A 19,055-nucleotide genomic window follows, 5' to 3' on the forward strand; every position below is an offset into this window, starting at 1 on the left:
CGCCCTCCTGGGACCCCTGCCCCTAACTGCCCCCCAGGACTCCACCCCCTACCTAAGCCTCCCTGCTCCTTGTTCCCTGACTGCTCCCTCTTGAGACCCTCCCCCCATCCTAACTGGCCCCCTAGGACCCTACCCCCTACCTGTCCCTTGACTGCCTCAACCCTTATCCACACCCCCACCCCCAGACAGACCCCCGGGACTCCCACGCCCCATCCAACCACTCCCCACCCCCTGACAGCCCCCCACAGAACTCCCAACCCATCTAAACCCCTCTGCTCCCTGTCCCCTGACTGCTCCGATCCCTCTCCCCACCCCTGCCCTCTGACAGCCCCCCCCGAACTCCCAAACACCCCAACCGCTCCTTGTCCCCTGACTGCCCCCTCCTGAGACCCCCCACCCTAACTGTCCCCCAGGGTCCTACCTGTACCCTGACTGCCCAAAACCTTATTCACATCCCCACCCCCAAAAAGCGCCCCCGAACTCTCAAACCCCCCCCCGCTCCCTGTCTCTTGACTGCCCCCTCCAGAACCTCCCTACCCCTTCTCCGACCCCCTGACCCTCTTACCCTGCCGCTCAGACGAGAGTGCCAGGGAGGAGGCGCAGGGGAAGGAGCTCCAAACTGCTGGTGTGAACGGCCGGCTGGTGATCTGCGAATGCAGGGAGGAAGGGATCTCAGCTGCAGGGGAGAGGAGGGGGAAGCGGAGGAGGGGCTCTCTCTGGCTGTCAGAGACCTATGTAAGTGGCACCATCCGGCCGGCTGCCCTGTCAGCAGCGCGCGCTCTGCATGGGGGGGGGGAGTCCGGACATTTACAGATTCCCCCCGATGCTATTTTTAACTCTAAAAGCCGGACATGTCCGGCGGAATCCGGACGAATGGTAACCCTACCTAGTAGTGGGCCATGAACCCAGACATCTCACTAGAGGTTTGAAAATATGTGGCTAACTTTCTTATTTTTGTTGTTTAATTTCTATGTTGCATCTGCACATTCTGACTCCTGCTGGTATCAGTGTAACAGAAAATAGACTATTCTCTCTGTATTCTGTATTCTTGCTCTGGAGTCCAGAGACAGCTGGAAGTTCTGGAGGTCTTGTGAATTTTGTATTGTGGGGTTTCTAGACTAAAGGAGGTGCTTAGCATAGGACCTGGTCTGGTGGGAGTTTCTCTAACTCTTCTGAAACTTGGAGGGCCAGATCCCCAGCTAATGTAAATTGTCTTAGCTGTATTGATTTCAGTGAAACTGCTCTGTCCATTGCTTGAAATAAATGGATTTGTGACCAGGGGCGGCTCTAGGCACCAGCAAAGCAAGCACGTGCTTGGGGCGGCCCATTTGCAGGGGCGGCAGGGATCCAGCATGGGAGCTGAGAACCAACAGGGGGCCCTGGGACCTGTAGTTCCTTGGTTAGCTCCCTGCCTATAGAGCCAGCCCTGGAGCAGGGAAAGAACTACATTTCCCAGCATTCCCTTGGCCACTACCAACAGGAAAGAGGGGGAGGGAGTGAGGAAGCTGAGACCTCATGCTGCAGCCTGCTATGAATGGCAAGCTGCACTGGGAAGGGCAGGGATACCATATTTTAACATTAAAAAAATAGGACACTCCACAGGGAGGGAGGGTAACCCCACCCTGCCACCATCCACCCCCTCCGACTGCCCCCCACAGAAACCCCAACCCATCCAACCCCCCCCTGCACCCTGTCCCCTGATCACCCCCTCCCAGGACCCCTGCCCCTAACTGCTCCCCAGGACCCCACCCCCTATCTAAGCCTCTCTTTCCTTGTCCCCAACTGCCCCCTCCTGAGACCGCTCCAACTTCCCCCCCTAGGACCGCACCCCCTACCTGTCCCCTGACAAATCCCTGGGACTCCCATGCCTATCCAACCGCTGCCTGTCCCCTGACTGCCCCCCCAACCCCTGACCCATCCAACCCCCCCTGCTCCCTGCCCCTGACTGCCCCCCCCGAACCTCCGCCCCATCCAACCCCCCAGCCCCCTTACCGTGCCACTCAGACCAGCATGTCTGGCTCCACGCAGCGCCAGACATACTGTTGCATACATGCTGCCGTGCTCCCCCACGGAGCCACAGGCCCCCCGCCCCCCCCGCCCAGAACCTGCCTTCCAGATTTGAACACCTCAAAATTCAGGAGTGCTCAAGCTCAGTTTGGGCAGCTGTTACTTCATTTCTCCCAAATCAAATATACTGATCCACTGTAACTTGCTGTAGAAAAAGTAGGATAAAATTGAGCAAGAAATACTTCGCAGTGGTTATTAGGACTGGAATTGCTATTTTCAACTGCCATTGCCTTTTGTTTGTTTGTTTGTTTGTTTAAAAGGAAGACAGTGATATTGCATTGGCAAATTCCCCATAGAAAGAAAGAGTGGAAGAAAAGAATAATAAAGGCACCTCAACTTTTCCTCATTTATGTAGGACAGTCTTATAACATGCATCCAGATATCCTCCAATCACACAAGCTGAAAATTGTTCCACTTTACTGCAGTTCTGTAACCATATGGGAACCAATCCTGTCTGTGTTCTGTGCACATCTAAAACTCCTGCTGAATGACCTGCCCTGGGAGCGAGTTACCAGTGACTCAGGGCTGTGGCGGAAGGAGGTGTGTGTGGGGGGCAATGGTGGGGGGGAATGAGGGAGCCCAGAGCTGGGGTGGCAGGGGGTGTGGGTGGGTGGGGAGAGCCCAGAGCTGGGGCAGCAGGGGAGTGCAGTGAGGAGCCCAGGGCTGGGACAGCCAAAATTTTCTTTTCTTGGGGTGGCAAAAAACCTAGAGCCGGCCCAGTTTGTGACAATTTACACCAGTGGCGGAGCTGGCTGGGGATATTTTTTTTACTTTGTGCATTGCTAATGATAAGCTGTGGTTTTAACCCCTGTATGATGCATGACAGGAGGTATCTCTCTCCCTTCCTCAGGGCTGCCCGGGGTGGGGGGGCAATTTGCCCCAGGCCCTGGGCCCCACAGGGGCCCCCACGAGAATATAGTATTCTATAGTATTGCAACTTTTTTTATGGAAGGGGCCCCCAAAATTGCTTTGCCCCAGGCCCCCTGAATCCTCTGGGCAGCCCTGCCCTCCCTCTCCTCCCCCTCCCCAGCATGTGATCTGTGTGGGAGAAGGAAGCTCTTTGACGCTACTTCTAAATGAATTGCTATACCAGAGAATTAATAAAATCCATATTGAAGTGACAGCTGGTGGACAGGCTTGGCTTTTCCCTGCATCACTTGCCTCTCTAGTGGCCAATGTTCTGGGCTCACTGCACATTTATCCTTTTATTATAGCTTTTATTGATTTAAAAAAAAAATCTGTTTCCTTAAGAATCATAATTGCGCTGTTCAGACTCTAGCTTTGGTCATATCAGCACGAGCTACTAATATCATTTTTCTTTTGGTCCTTTAATTACTGACCTTCCAAAGGCATTCAACTAATGAAATAAAAATGCAAAAAAGCAAGAATCTATTTTCCCAACGTCCTTTTAATAGCAACATGCACCAAATTCCAGCCTCTCTGTTACTTTGACCGTTTGGTGCCTTGACAATGGACACATGCTTTTATTCTTTATCCCTGACTTCTTTTGCCTCTCCCCTCTGTGGCTAGATGTTGATAGATGTTTGGGGGTGTGTGTGTGTGTGTGTTCCCTCTGTGTGTCGCCCGAGCCCTGTGCAGACAGCTGGCATGGCAGACCTCGAGTGAACCACCCGATGACCACAAGATCCGTTAAGGGATGAAGGCACCCAGCCAGGTTTATTGTCTATGAAGCACGGTACTAGTATCCTGGAAACTCTACCGGATCACTAATACATGTATGCCTGTAATAACGGACCAGCTCAGTGAACGGCGGGATTTTCCATTTCTCCCTAGGCCAGACAAAAATACTCCCTCTGAGATGCATCTTTATATCCTGATACAAACCAGTTATTACTGCACCTTTGACATAGGTAGTTACTGCCCCCTGACGTGGCTAGCTATCACCCATCACCTTGTACATGTTGGTTCAATTAATACATGTCTATTACGTACTGTTATCCTGACCTTATCTTTTAGGAGGGGGTCAGTGTGTTCCTGTTATTCTTGGGAAATGTTTTTATACCATCCTTGATATTGGGATGTGCTGGTACCATTTGATATCGGGATGCATTTGAATGAACACTCTGTGACTAGCACTTCTTAGAAATGTGTATTTCTGCAATATTAGCCCTGTTCTTGCCAAATTCTGTGAGCGGGTCCTGCCTCATATCAGGCCTCTAATACAAGAGCTTACGTCTTAGGCTGTCTTCCTACGACACCCCTCTCCTTCTATTTCATATATATATCTGCCAGAAACTTTAGGCTGACCCAGGATATCTATCTACAGCATGGATCATGTTAGCAGGGGTTCAAATGAAGTCTAGAGCAAAGAACAACTTACTCACTCATTTACCCTGCTGTCAGGAGCAAGAAGAGGTGAAGCCCATTCTTTTAAAGGAAGGAAACACTTAATTTCTTATTGGAGATGAATTCCCTCCAAGTGATTCCAACTATTTCCAAAGGATTCCTGGTTTGACGCAGAGAGAAGTCTTTGTTTTCTCTAGCTCTTTAAGCCGAGTCAGCCCTTCTCATAGGTAATTAAAGCTTTACTTAAAAAAAAAAAAGAGCAAGTGAGAGAAAATCTCTGCCACTTATTGTCAGCACCAAGAAAAGACACTTGAGGGAATTAAATTGCTAGATGATTTTTATAAGGAATCGGAATAATTTTGCATTCTACCTGTAAAGGAGAAAGAGAGGAGTTGACTATCGTATAGCAGAATGTAACTTGTAACTCTCTCAAATGGCAGGTGATGGCAGCCAGAAAAGTTTGGCCGTTTGTTATTTTCTACATAGCATTTGAGGCAAATGTAAGGGCTTGGGCCACATTTAAATTTTTTCTCCTTCCCCTATTAGTATTAAACATTTATATTGGACACAGTCTAAAAACCACAACCAGGTTGGGCCCCATTGAGCCAAGTGCTGTACAGATGCCCCACAGATTGTACAATCCATTTTGGATTGGTTTTAATTGCTCACAGGGATCTTTTCTCCAAAAAATAACTTCAAAAGACCAGTGTTCTATTCATCTTTCAGAGGTCCTGACCATTCATGGCCACTAAAGATCTCCTAGCACTCTTGGCAAGATGGTCAGTGCTAGCTCCAGAGTCCTAGCCAATGCCCATTCAAGTAATTACATCTAAATCTCCAAGCAAATTTTAGCTGAAGTTTCAGACTGATTCTGTATTCTTCACCTCCGGTCTTAAAAGTGTATAGTTCTTCTGCCAGCATTACACCTGAGAAATTGCTATGTGTCAGGAATGGAAGAAACCATTAGAACTGCGCAATAACTGATTTTTCAGCTTGCTGGATGATTCATCAATGTAAAACAAGTTGTTTTAGGGCGCCCCAAAATGGAAATTTTTTTGGTGAACCGAAATGTTGGGGGCAGGGGAAAAGAGTTTGGGATTGAATTATACATTTTGGTCAACCTGAAACAAAATGTTTAGTTTAGGTCTGGAGTTCTTTTAAAGGTTTTTAAAATAAAATTGAAGCAAATTTCTAAACAGACAGTTGGTTTGAATACAAAAATCAAAAGGTTTCATTTAGGAAATGTTGAAATGACATGCTTCACCGTTTTAGGTTTTTTTTATTAATTGAAACAAATTGGCAAAATTGATGTAAATTCACAAAATGTTTCAGTTGACCCGAATCTGCAGTTTTTGGAGGAAAAAAGTTTCCTCTGAAAAATTCTACCCATCTCTAAACAATTCCTATATTTGAAGTGCTTTGGGATATATATATATATATACACACCTCTATCTTGATATAACGCTGTCCTTGGGAGCCAAAAAATCTTACCGCGTTAGATGTGAAACCGTGTTATATCGAACTTGCTTTGATCCGCCAGAGTGCGCAGCCCACCCCCCCACCCCCCGGAGCACTGCGTTATATCAGAATTCATGTTATATCGGGTCGCGTTATATCGGGGTAGAGGTAGGTGTGTGTGTGTGTGTGTGTATATATATATATATATATAAATATATATATATATATAGAGAGAGAGAGAGAGAGAGAGAGAGATCATTATAGTTAGGGAACACAACTTAATTCGGTTGGAAAACAAAACTCCACAGATTGGGACATTGCAAATAATTGAGTATAACGGCACAGTAACTATAGAATCATAGGACTGGAAGGGACCTTGACATCATCTAGTCCAGTCCCCTGCACTCATGGCAGGACTGAGTATTATCTATTATCTATGCTGCCATTGTCCACTGTAAGTCCAGGCCAGCTCCTTTGTGCCTGTGAACAAAGAGAATCTTTCTACTGGGAACATTTGTATTATATTAACAATGCTGTGAGTGAATCTACTCTGTAATGGAGAATGTGCAAGATGTTTCCCTTTGATAAAATAATAATAAACGTGATTCAGAAGAAAAGAGATGTGAAACACTGAAATATCGTTCTGCTCATACATCACGATCTGGGAGTAGTTCCTGTAAATGGCAATTATTACAGCAATGTGTAACATGTCACTGAATAGGATGGGCTACTGCAGATTTGGACTGGGATGTGTGGGATGGAGATGGATTTGATATGGATTTGAGGGACAAAGATGAGATATGATCAGAAGAAGAACTGGTTAAATAATATTCGTTAGATAACTTATATGATACATTTCAAGATATTGGATTAATATTTTTAAATGATTTGCCCATCAGATAATTTATCTGCTGAATCTCATTATATTTTTCAAAAGCATTATTTGAACATTTTTAATTAATCACATGACTCTGCTTAGAAGGTGGTGACATGAATGCAGCAGGCTTGATCATTTTAAAAAAAGGAATTTCAGAATCCCAAGGGTATTCTAGTTCCTCAGAAGACTTCTATTTTATCCAGGAGACTGGGAGAAGATAGGAATACCCTTTAATAATACTATGCTAGCGTACTATACTGGACCTCAGGAGAGCTGGGATATGTTCTTGGTTCTACCACTGGCCTGCTGTGTAAACTTGGGAAAGTCATTTCAACTCTGTGCCTCAGGGTCCAGTTCTGTAACATGATGATGCTACTTACCGCTTTTGTAAAACACGTAGACCTACGGATTAAAAGAGCCTTATAATAGTTCGGTATTCTTATTGCGTCGTGTGTGTAAGTCACAAAAACGGAGTGCCTTCAACCATCTTGTTTAAGTGATATTAGGCAGTGGTTCAGGCAGGAGTGGCACCAGGGTTTTTGCAACCCTAGGAGGCAGCGCTCCCCCTCTGAGCATTCGGTGGTGGGGGTCCTTCCACTCCGCGTCTTTGGGGCACTTTGACGGCGGGTCCCGGAGCGAGGGAAGGACCCGCCGCCAAACTTGCGCTGAAGACCCGGAGTGGAAGGAGCCCCCGCTGCTGAATTTCCACCGAGGGCAGCAAAATGCAACCCTCTAAATCCTGCCACCCTAGGCGACCACTTAGGGTCACCTAGTGGAAGCGCCAGCCCTGGGTTCAGGATTCATGGGTGCTTAGAGCAGGTTATACTTAGATCAAGGAAAGGTGAGAGGAGAGTACCAACTCCACTGCACCCAGAGACAGAGGCTAAATTCATCTCTGCTGTAACTCCCTTGACTGCGTCAGAGATACACCAGGGATTAATTTACTATTGTGACAATGAAACTGAGTGACTTCTAGGCCGCTGTGTCAACTTTATTACACTTTCTTTTAAATTGTGCAATATTCGCACTCTTCCTCCTAGACTCTGGTGCCTATCTCAAGACACTTGCCAGTTTATACTCCAGTTCTTTGTCCCGTCCAGTACAGGATTAAATGATATACATCTTACAGTGTGAGACTTCAGAATCTATTTAACTTCTCAGATAGAAGGTTAAGGAGGTGACTTGATCATGGTCGAAAAGTAACTACCATCAGAAATCCTTCCTCATGTGAAGGGTTTTTTAAACTAGAAAACAAAGGCATAACAAAATCCCGTGGCTGAAACTGACACTAGACACATTCAGACAGGAAATAAGGTGCTAATTTTTAACAGTGAGGGTAATTAACCACTGAAACAATTTACCTAGGGTCATGGTAGATTCCCTGTCCCTTGAGGTCTTTTAAATCAAGGTTGGATGTTTTTTCTAACTGTATGCTTTAGGTCAACCAGAAGTTATAGGCTTGATGCAGGAAGTACTGTGTGAAATTCAGTGGCCTGGGTTATGCAGGAGGTCAGCCTAAATGTTGCTTATATTAAATATTTGCTCCTAGTTACAGCCTGCTAGACCAGCTAAAAAAAATCCTTTGCTTCCATGGGTGTTGGACTTTCAAATACATGTAGGTGGGTATCCTATATCCATAGATAAGATCATTATCAGAAGAACCCAAACTGAGTGACTTTAGATCCAAATATGAGGCATGTTTGAGGGTCTTCCTCCAAGAACTATGTATGTAAATGACAACACAATCCCATCTCTACAACTAAACCTTACTTTAATGCACACCCATAGGTGGAGAAATGAAGGGAAGTAACATCATTTAGGTTATGGATTCTTATGTATCTTAAATTTGTATGGCACTTAGATACAAATGTAGAAGAGGCCTTAGAAATACCTTAGATATCTAGATCATAAATCCTCTTAGATGTCAATTCACTCATTACAAATCTACTATTATAATGTGCTACAGTATTTTATTATGAAATGCTGAGAAGTATCCGATTGCATCAGATTTTCTTTCTGATGGGGAAATTATCATATGGAAAGTAATGTGCTCCAGTGTTGTTAATTTCTTTATGCTTTGAAACTGATTTTTTCTAAAGAGGAAAATTCTGCTTGATATTTCATACAATATATGCTAATCTTTCCTCTCCATAGTATAACTCTGAATTGCTGGTGTGCTTTTATTGTTAAGCTGGTCCTCTACAGCACAGTATAATGTTTTGGCAGTAGCAAACAATTAACTATATTATATTAGAGTCAAATGCAATCAAGTTCTCCTTTATCTATGTAGTATAGTCACCTATTGATATTGCATTAACTAGCATCTTAACACAGGAGAGGCTTAATAAGATGCAATATTACTCTCTTGGCTGTTTAATTAAACTAAACAGTCATTGTGGGTTGTGCATTGGTTTACTGCCAAGGGAAAGTAAATCTGAATCATATTAGTATCACATGCCAAATTATGCTCTTCCCTCATTAGAGAGCATCTAGGAGAGCTGCTACTAGTGTCACGTGAAATGCTTTTGTATTGCATTGGACTGTCTTGTAATGCAGCGTCCTCCTAGATACTTCTCGGCAGCAGCATGTATTCTTATCAAGCTTAGCATACGTTATATGCTGCCTAAATTTACTGCATATATTTATGCATTGTACTATACTGGCTGGTATATTCACGTACCACCACCTGGTACTGGATAGTGGCAGGACTACTTAGCTGAGTGTTACAGTTCCGATAGTGCTAACAGAATTTTTTCCCCTTAGCTCCAGTAAGGGGGCCTGCACCCTTGGAGCAGGAAGATCTGAATTTTATCCCTGCTGTCACCATGAAGTTCCTAGTAGCCCCATGTTGTGCAGCACCATGAAAAGTGTGAAGACCTGGGTGGATTTGTTATAATATGGTTATCAACATATATTCACGGCAATTTTTTTGCCTGCAGTTTACTATTAAGGGTAACCTATGTCTGTAGGGCAACTCCAGTGCTGTGTTGGGATCAGGAATCTACATATATTATAACAGTGTTCTATATGATTGGCTGTTGATATCCCATTTATATCAATGAGAGATGCACTTGAAGAGTAAGGTCATTATTTTGGCCCTACGTATTGATTGTAACTAAATTACTGGGTATTATAAACATTTTGGTCTTAAATGTGAGACTCTGGCTGCTTGTGAGATTTTACTATGGTCCATTTTATAGGCAGGGAGTCTTCTAGTAACGCTCCATGCTTCTCACCACCCAAGTTCCCTGTATTGCAGGATCTCTTCCTCTGGCTCAAGAGGGTTGGAGGGCTGTGTATGGAGTTCTATTCTGTTCTAGCTTTTTATGTCACACCTGAGGCCTGGAAATCTGAGCATTTAAGAGTAGAAAAACAAATCAGGATGTGTCACGTGAGAGTGACCCAAAGCAACCCCTCCGTAAGGGGCTGAGCAAGGCCCTTCTGAGGGTTCCCAATGGAGCCTGGAGACTTTGACCTCAAACTAAGGTCCTTGCATGGAAGTGGACTGCATTGTCATTAGATGGTCAGGCTGACACCTGGAACACAGGGGAATCAAGTTGGGTAGGGAGAGTGAAGCTTGCTAGCCATTTAGGGAGTACAATGAAGAAGAGAAGCACAGGGGGCTACAAACAGCAGAGAAAAGAAAGGTCAGAATTGAGGGCACTCTGCCTTTTTCTCTGCATTGGGTCCTCCTTAGTGTTTAGAGAGTTAGTAGACTCGGATATTTCCACCCCAATGGGGATCAGCATATACTGACAATCCCACAAGAGCACATTTGTTTGCAAGATTTCAACCGCAGTTTTGCAGAGCCAAAGAGGCATGGATAGGTTTGCATAAATCAAAGCAATATAGCCAGCATAGCTCTCTGATTATGCAGACCCTACAACTACTATATGGTTTTAAGGATGGCAGCCTTACTGTTAACACAGGCTTCTCCTTTCAAATGTTGTTGTGGTCTATCTCATGTTTGCTTGTTTGTCTGTCTCCTCAATAGAAAATTAGCCTGGAGTTCTATATTGACATCCATGCCCACTCCACCATGATGAATGGCTTCATGTATGGGAACATCTTTGAAGAGGAAGAACGATTTCAGAGACAGGCTATTTTCCCGAAGCTACTCTGTCAGAATGCTGAAGATTTCTCGTTTGTAAGCAACATTTCTCTTATTTTGTTTTTATTTTCCTTTTTAAAAAAAAGATAAATGTGAGGCTTAATGAAGGTCTATGAATTTTGTTTTTAATGTGAAGCATGAAATATTTTCAAATGTTAATGACAATATGTTTGTCACCATTTTTCCGTCAATTACCAGTGGAGATCACAACCCCTTCTCTCCAAGTTGTATATTGTGGTTATACATCTTACAGTTGTCCACATACAAAATATTAACAGCCTAAGTCATCCTACTTGTAAGGTTGTAAGACGTTGGAGCAGGCTGAAAAACAGAATTTCAGTCCCTCCGGAAATCCAAGATTTCCAAATTTGGACAAAAAGTCAAAATCTTGGAATTATTATTATTCACAAAATGAAATATTCTAAACTATTTTGTTCCAACCTCATTGAAACATTTTCATTTTGATAAAATCTAAATGTTTCATTTTAACTTTGACAAGGTGGGTGACGTAATATCTTTTACTGGACCAACTTCTCTGGTGGAAGGGAACAAGGTTTTGAGCTTCACAGCTTTCTGAGGTCTGCAGAAAGTAACCAGAGTGTCTGGCTTTATAATTTTGACTTTTATGTTACGTTATAATAAAAAATTTTCAACTATTATATTATATTCATAAAAGTAAACAATGATAAAGTCAAAATGAAATGCTTTGATAATTTCCTGTTGGAAATGTTGATCATATTGATACATTTTCACATACAAAAAACTTGATTTCTTGGCATCAGCTTTTTTCAATGGAAAATCATTTAGTGAGAAATTTTTTGAGCAGCTCTATAAGATATCAGTCGCATTTTTAGCTAGACTGAGGGAAGGATTCTAGAGGATGGAGGCTTCGGTTCTCAGCAGAAATCTGTTTTAGTTTGTCATATTCTGACTCCTTTCATTGACCACAGTTGTATTTCGTCAATCTCTGTTTTCTCCCTCCCTCACCCCTCCACACATTATGTTTCTAGCTCTGTGGTATGAGCGGGGGTTCCTTGTGAATGACATGACAGCTGGTGTGTGGCACTCGCATCCTCCCTGTCTCCATAATGCCATCTCAATTAACCAAAGTGAGAGATTGGGGGGCAGAAGGGTAGAGGGAAAGGGTAGGAGCTCCCCACCTTTGGCTTCAGGAAAACAACGGATTAACTGCATCAGAGACAAGAGCAGCCAAGTCTGAGGACTGGAAGCAAGGTGATCAGAAACAAGGCCATTTTCCTGATGGCAGTAATGCCAGCCCAAAGTTTTCCCATCAAGGAGCAATGCAGAAATTGTTTCTCGTGGTCTCACGTAATAGAGACTTGTCTGTAATTGCTTTGCAGTACAGAGCTGACAAGAGAGAACTAGAGATGGAATTGTGCCAAGGTGTATACCAGCAGAAGGACTAGGGAGACAAGCTTGTTAATCCATCCCAAATTTCGAGGTCCTCTCTTTAAACTAGTGATGGGTGAATCTCGAACTTGGGAGAATCAGCATAGAAATGTTTGGATTCTTAGCTGGCTCTTCTGAGGACCCAGTCTCGGTACATTCTTTCCTACTGCTGCCACCTCTTCCCCTCTCAGGCAGCACTTCTCCTTTTAGGAGGACTCTAAATGGGAGTCGGGAAAGCCCTTCCTGGGCTGGCAGGTATTCTCAGAAGGGAATCTCTACAGCCAGCACAGACCTACACGAGAGTGTCTGGCCCAGCTGCCTCTCAGGATATATGTCCAGCAGGTTTGCTCCACATTGGGGGTGGGACTTCACGATCTTCTCCTGCTCTGCCAGGAGAGAGCTTCAAAAGGGATCCTGCTCTGCCTCAAGAATTTGGGTTCAGTGTGTTTACACTGCTGTCTGACGGGTACAGCTCCTCGCCTCTCCCTCATTAATAGGGAGGGAGCCTGAGGGCCTTATGGCTTTCATCCCCCCACTTTCCCCTTGATTGCTCTCTAGTGAACAGGTTTCTTCCGCGCTCGCTGCAGGTTTATCAGCAGTGGCAGCTGGCCTGGTAGTGCTGTCCAGCTGCCCGTTCCAGGCAGCCTTTAACCATCACCTCTCAGCTGCTTCCCTAGTGTTTTTCTAATATGACACGCTCAGGGCATGCTGTAGTTTTGGGCTTCTCTAGGCACGCTGTGCATTCCAGGATGTCCCTTAAGGAGAAGTCCCAGAGCACAGAACAGCAGAGTCCAATGCTAGATAAGAAGGGAAAGGGGCTGAGATTAGGTGCAAGGAATGGCAGAAAGTCTCAGCCAGTTCTTCTCTTCCCAAAAGCACTGCCAGGTGCGTGTTGACTGTATTTGGTGGGAAGCATGGCGATCAGGGGACTGGGCATCAGCACTGTTGGCATCTATTCATGGTGCTGTCAAGGACCCTGTAGAAGTTCTGGGGCAAGTTGCTTCACCTCTCTGTACCACAGTCCCAGTTTACCCCTTCAAATACATATTAGACTTGAGGGTGCTTAATAAAGTAGGCTGGGATTTTCCAAGGAGGCTAAGGCAGTTAGGCATCCACTTCCTCAAGTTGGGTGCCTAACTCTTGAAGGCTCCTTTGCGAGAGAGGAAGGATGGCTCAGTATTGGTGGCGGGGGGGGAGGGGGAATTAATGGAGATATCCTATCTCCTAGAACTGGAAGGGACCCTGAAAGGTCATTGAGTCCAGCCCCCTGCCTTCACTAGCAGGACCAAGTACTGATTTTGCCCCAGATCCCTAAGTGGCCCCCTCAAGGATTGAACTCACAACCCTGGGTTGAGCAGGCCAATGCTCCAACCACTGAACTATCTCTCCCCTCCCCCCAAGGGCAATAACATAGGGCTTGGGAGACCTGGGTTGAAGCCCTGATTCTGCCACAGGCTTCCTGTGAGACCTTGGGCAAGTCACTTTGTTTCTTTGTACCTCAGTTTCCCACGTGTACAGTGGGGGAATAGCACTGCCCTACCTTGCAGGGAGGTTATGTGGCTAAATGCATTAAACACTGCAAGGCGCTCAGATGCTACAGTGATGTAACAGTCCCTAAAAGGGACAGAAAATTGGAGACTTAACGTATGTGTGTGACAGGTACTTCCTCTTAACAAGGGAAATTAGTCCAAACTCTCCCTTAAAAAGGGATGTAGGAAATAGGCGCCAACAATTACATAAAAAACGCTGCCTCCCCCTCTGACTCGTAGGTTTGTGTTTGGTGGTAGCTGGAAGCTGAAAGCGCATGTTGGCTCCCAGCCCGCTGCAGTTCATTCTGGTGCTGCTGGCAGGCAATATATTATGTAGTGTCAGCGCCCCCAACCTATGTAGTTGCTGTGTCACTTAATGCAGCGTAGGGTTTGTTTGCAGTGCGAGCCAATGTGTCATACAAGGGAGCACAATGAACCAGTTCAGTGGCAGGTCCCCAAACAATAGCTACGCTGCTGTTCAACTTCAGAGGCGGGCTTTTCAGCCCACTGATCTCCTGTTTCGTTTGGAGGATATACCCTGTCCTCGATCCAAAGCATTAATCTCTGCATAGAGCAGAATGTGTATTGATATGCACGTATCTAGATGTGACTGGGAATGCTTGCGGATTTGAAAACACCAAGGGGATGCATTTAAAGGAGCCACCGGAAGTTGCCACTGTTTTCCAAATGAAATAGTCTCCAAGCTGTAGCATTTTCAGCTGCATGTGTAGGAGTTGTGCGAACAGTTGGAAATATCATTGACTCTGCTGCTAGGATCGCTGCATAAAAGATATAAAAAGACGCCTCGGTTTGAGAGTTTGGTGTGTTTGAAGGGGCGGGGGGAAAGTGTTGGAGATTAAAAATTGTGTATGTAAATACAATCCACTGAATGCTCCAAGAGGCGGGGGAAGTGCATCGTTAGTGTTATCAGGCCGATGTTTGAAAGTGTGGGAATAGGCCAGTGTTGTTGCTAATTAATTTTCCAAAGCTTCAGGAGGTCTCATTTTACATTGTATGCCACTGCAGACATTTGTTGGGATTCTAATACTTCAACAGCAGCACTTCACGGGAAAGCAGGCGGCTGTGTGAAGTGTTGTCCATAATTGACTAGCTCCATGTCTTCACGCAGCACAGAGACAATGTTCCATTATGTTATCCATTGACAGGATCATTGCAACGATTACTCTCCTTAAAGCGTCTGTCAACCTTGATTGATTTACCAGGGACAAAGAACTGAAAAGGTTTGAAGTGCGGGTACAATTTTTGCCACCATTTAGCATATATAATGGATCTCCTTTGATGTCAAAAGCTCATATTCCATTAATAATGCAGAGGGCTTTTGAATGCAGGCTACTCGTATGGAGTTCCATGCTAATAACCTAGTTGCTGTGAAATGGGATTCACTTTGGGAAAGCAGTCATTTGTCTGGGTTTTACGCGTTCAGAATGAATCCCGGTTCAATGGGATTTTTTTCAATGCTCTGCGTGATTGCAGCTGAGTCCAGAGTGGGCTACGGAAAGCAAATCCTTCCCTTCCAGCTGGGAATCTGGCAGCAAGCACACAGTGAGATGCAAACGAGCAGAGACAACAAGCCTAAGAGGATGCGACCAAAGGCCTTGTTTGGTTTGTCTGGCAATCTCCCATTAATATACTGTAGGGCACATTTCATGCATGGCTGCTTTCTTCACCTATCCTTGCCAATAGGCCTTTTTATTTAAATGACAGCATATGAGGGAGAGTGGTCTAGAGATTAGAGCAGGGGATGAGAGTGTTGTGTTTGGCTCTGCTACGGTCTCACTTGCGTGACGTCAGGCACGTCCCCTAACTTCTCTCTGCCCTATCTGCTAAGTGGGAGATTAAAAATAAAAAATGCATGCCTCATTGGAGTGCCGAGGATTAATTAGTCTACACAATAAATAATGTGTGAACTGCTACAAATTCTTTGGAAACTAATGCAGTTTTAAAGGTATCAGTAGGTATTTTAATTCCCAACTATGGCTGTCTTGAAATGTGGGAATATCTTCCATATTCTTAACAACTTCCAAAAAGAGCCTCCGCCAGGAGAAAATGAAAAGTCAGCGACTGTTTCTGTAGGTCTCACCAAAACCGCACTAGCTTGTGGTTGCAGATCCCACTTCCGGCATCGACATTCACCTGGATGCTGCTGCATAAATAAGGAAACAGGCAAAGAAAAGCTGTGAAGTTTTCCTCTGAGACCAATATGTAAAAGTCAGATTTCCTTGGGCTGCGGTAGAGGAAATAAGCTCAGAATTGGTAGAAAAAGCTTTTATATTTTCAAGCATCTAGAAAGATATTTTTAAACAACAGCATAAATATATTATCTTCCAAAGTTATAATAGAAAGAGCTGACAGACTCCTTTGAAACGGCTGACGAATCCGGTTTTATGAGCAGCTGTTGACACCGTCTCTGAACACATTACACATTATCCATAGATAGGAATTGTTGCGCTATTTGGAGTGGTGTTCTTAGTTGGACATTTCTCATTCTGGAGAGTGGCTTAGTCATAACGGCCCACATGCAAGCACTTGAGCATTTCAAGAACATGTTGGCCTTAGGGATGGCTAATTTTGACCTTTGTGACAGTATTAAAGGAGACCATCTGTTGTCTCTATTTCAGTTAAAAGTAACAACCAGCGCCACTCTATAATGGTTTTATTATCTCCCATGGATTGCTTTTCCGGCTGTTAAATGAGAAAAAGGTTTTGGTCAAAGATCAGTGTTCAGGTAGCAACACCGTGAATAGGTGACACCCCAAATCCTTTCTATTTCTTTGACGTCTCTCCCCTCCTTCTCTCACCATGTTCCTCAGAGCAGAATGGCTACATTATTACTCCGATTTCTCATTATTTTTTACAGTAGCAACTAGGAGCCCCCTTCTGCCCAGCACCATACAAATACAGTGACGGACTGGCCCTGCCAAGAAGTCTTTACAATCTAAATAGAAAAGATAGACACAGAGTGGGAAGGGAGACAGCAGTGAAGTGACTTGCTCAGGGTCACACAGCAGATCAGAGGACAGAACCCATCTCTCCTGTGTTCCAGGTCCAGTGCCCAAGCCACTAGACCATACAGTCTTCCTCAGAGGCTGAGCTCTGTGTGACATTCATATTTAGCACATAAACACTTAAGAATCAGTCCAGCCAGTCTTACAGCTGATCTGCCTGCTCGTTGGGTCTGATTAGCAATTCTCTGGACTAATGCAGTGCCTTTTATCTCAAAGTCCTTATCCCCATCATACAGGTGAGGCAACTGCGGGACAGAGAGGTTGAGGCCACCATTTTTAAAATTGGATGCCAGAAGTTAGGCAGCTAGGGATGGCAATATGCTAACCGTTCACTGCCGGAGATCCCACTCCCTTGCTGTGCTCTTCCCCGGGAAGCGGATCTCTGAAAAAAGAAGGGCCGGAGCATGATGTCCTGGGTCTTGAAGCCATGCCTGGGAGTGCCTAGACAGCTGCTACCAGGGCCGGCTCTGGCTTTTTTGCCGCCCCAGGCAAAAAAGCTTCCTGCCGTCCCCGGCCCCCCGGCGGGGAGCACCGCGAGCCCGGCCACGGCTCCGCTCTCCCGGGCCGGCTGGAGCGCCGCCCCCCTCCAGGTGCCGCCCCAAGCACGTGCTTGGTCGTCTGGTGCCTGGAGCCGGCCCTGGCTGCCACATCCTGGGCTCCACCCAATGACTACTGAAACCAGGTGGGCTGAGAAGCTACTTAGGGCTATAGCTCCAGCCAAGGCACCACCCACAGAAGCTGTGATTGGAGGATCGCTCGGCTCCACCGATTGGTCCAGCTACACTATTTAAGCCAGGAGAAGGAACAGCACATTTGTCTGAGCAGCAGGGTGGTTTCCTGTTGTGACTGCATTGGGCCCTGCTTGTCTGCTTCCAACACCCAACCCTGTTCCTGGCTCCTGCTGTGTTCCTCACTCCTGCCTTTGCCCCTGTTCCCACCATGCTCCTGCTCTCTGCTTGATCCTTATCTCTCCTCCAGTCCTTACACGTCACCTCCAATCTTCAGTGACCAGCCCTGGCTCGACTCTGACTTCTGACCTCGACTCCGGCTTGATCCTTGGCTCTGGCATTTGGTATCTGACCTCAGCTACAACCCTCATCTTCGATTCCAAGTTCTGACTCTGGCTCCACCCCTGGCTCTGGTAACTGCCAGTTGACTTTGGTGCTGACCCTTGGCTTCATTCCCCAACCTGGATGCCTGCTCCACCCACTAGACATGACTTCTGCTCTGACCACTAAGCCAGATCACCTGTGTCCTGGTCATTATCAGCAAGTTTTGGAACTTCAGGGTTGACTAGAAGGGCCTTCCAGGGTCATCTGCAGGGCCCAGCAGACCAAATGAAAAGGGCTGGTTGCTTCTGTCAAAGAGCAGTACCTGGGAGAAGCCTGGGGAGGGAAAAAGGGTGTTCCCTCTACCATAACCCAAGAAGGCAGGCCTGGTCAGGGCCCATTGCTGACCACACTTTGTGTTTAGGTCACTGAGAGACTTCTTGATTCACACTGTGGGAGTGTAAGGCCCAGGTGGGCCAACCTGAGTTAGACATTGGTCTGTTTATTGAAAACCTGGGTGAGCTCACTTCACGAGACACCCCCCTGGGTTAGGCACACTGGTGACACACTTAAATTAGTGAGCTGAATTTTAGCTCCTGCATTCCTGTTTTCTTCACTGCTTCTCGAGTCTTCATTCACCCACTCCATCTGAGCTTGTCATCCCTCAGCTGCTTCCTGATGTTGATAATAAAACTCTTTTCTTTCTCTCCTCCCCCACATCCATCCCTCCTATCCTTCCTTCCAGCCTTCCTTGATCTGCACCATTCAACAAGCCTTCTCTCACATGCTAGCGACAGCTGCTCCAGTTTGTCAATGCCATCACATGCTGGACGCCCTGTTCTGTAATCTTGTGATCCACGACACTCATCTCTGAAATCACTCTGCATTCTGGGGCACCCCTGAGGGAAGTGCTGTGGACCAATGCAGGGGTTAATCCCAGGAGACAAGTTTGGAGTTGGTCGGGGCGGTTGGCACTGCAAATGGGATCGGGGGTGGGAACAGGTGTGTGTGGTTGTCCAGCGCAGGGATACATCCCTTCTACGTATCTTTCGGTCATTTAGACAAAACTCCCTTGTCACTGGAATACCAATGACTGCTGCGTTCAGGAAGGCTTTGTCAACATCATGCAAGACAAACAGATCTCCCCAGAAATCTCTCAAAACCAGAACACAATAGAAATGATTTGAACGCTCTGGTTGTTGTCTTATACCAGTAGCATTT

General features: G+C 45.7%; 1 protein-coding gene across 1 annotated transcript in view; it reads left to right on the forward strand.

Annotated features, from left to right (window-relative positions):
• The window catches only part of AGBL4 (AGBL carboxypeptidase 4), a 1,388,984-nt gene that overhangs the window by 1,236,336 nt on the left and 133,593 nt on the right, over positions 1-19,055 (forward strand). Inside the window, exon 10 of the mRNA XM_054036605.1 lies at positions 10,704-10,856. Coding sequence (XP_053892580.1) covers positions 10,704-10,856 — 153 coding nt within the window. The remainder of the gene's footprint in view (positions 1-10,703; positions 10,857-19,055) is intronic.

This window comes from Malaclemys terrapin, chromosome 8, assembly GCF_027887155.1.
Source record: "Malaclemys terrapin pileata isolate rMalTer1 chromosome 8, rMalTer1.hap1, whole genome shotgun sequence".
NCBI lineage: Eukaryota > Metazoa > Chordata > Testudines > Emydidae > Malaclemys > Malaclemys terrapin.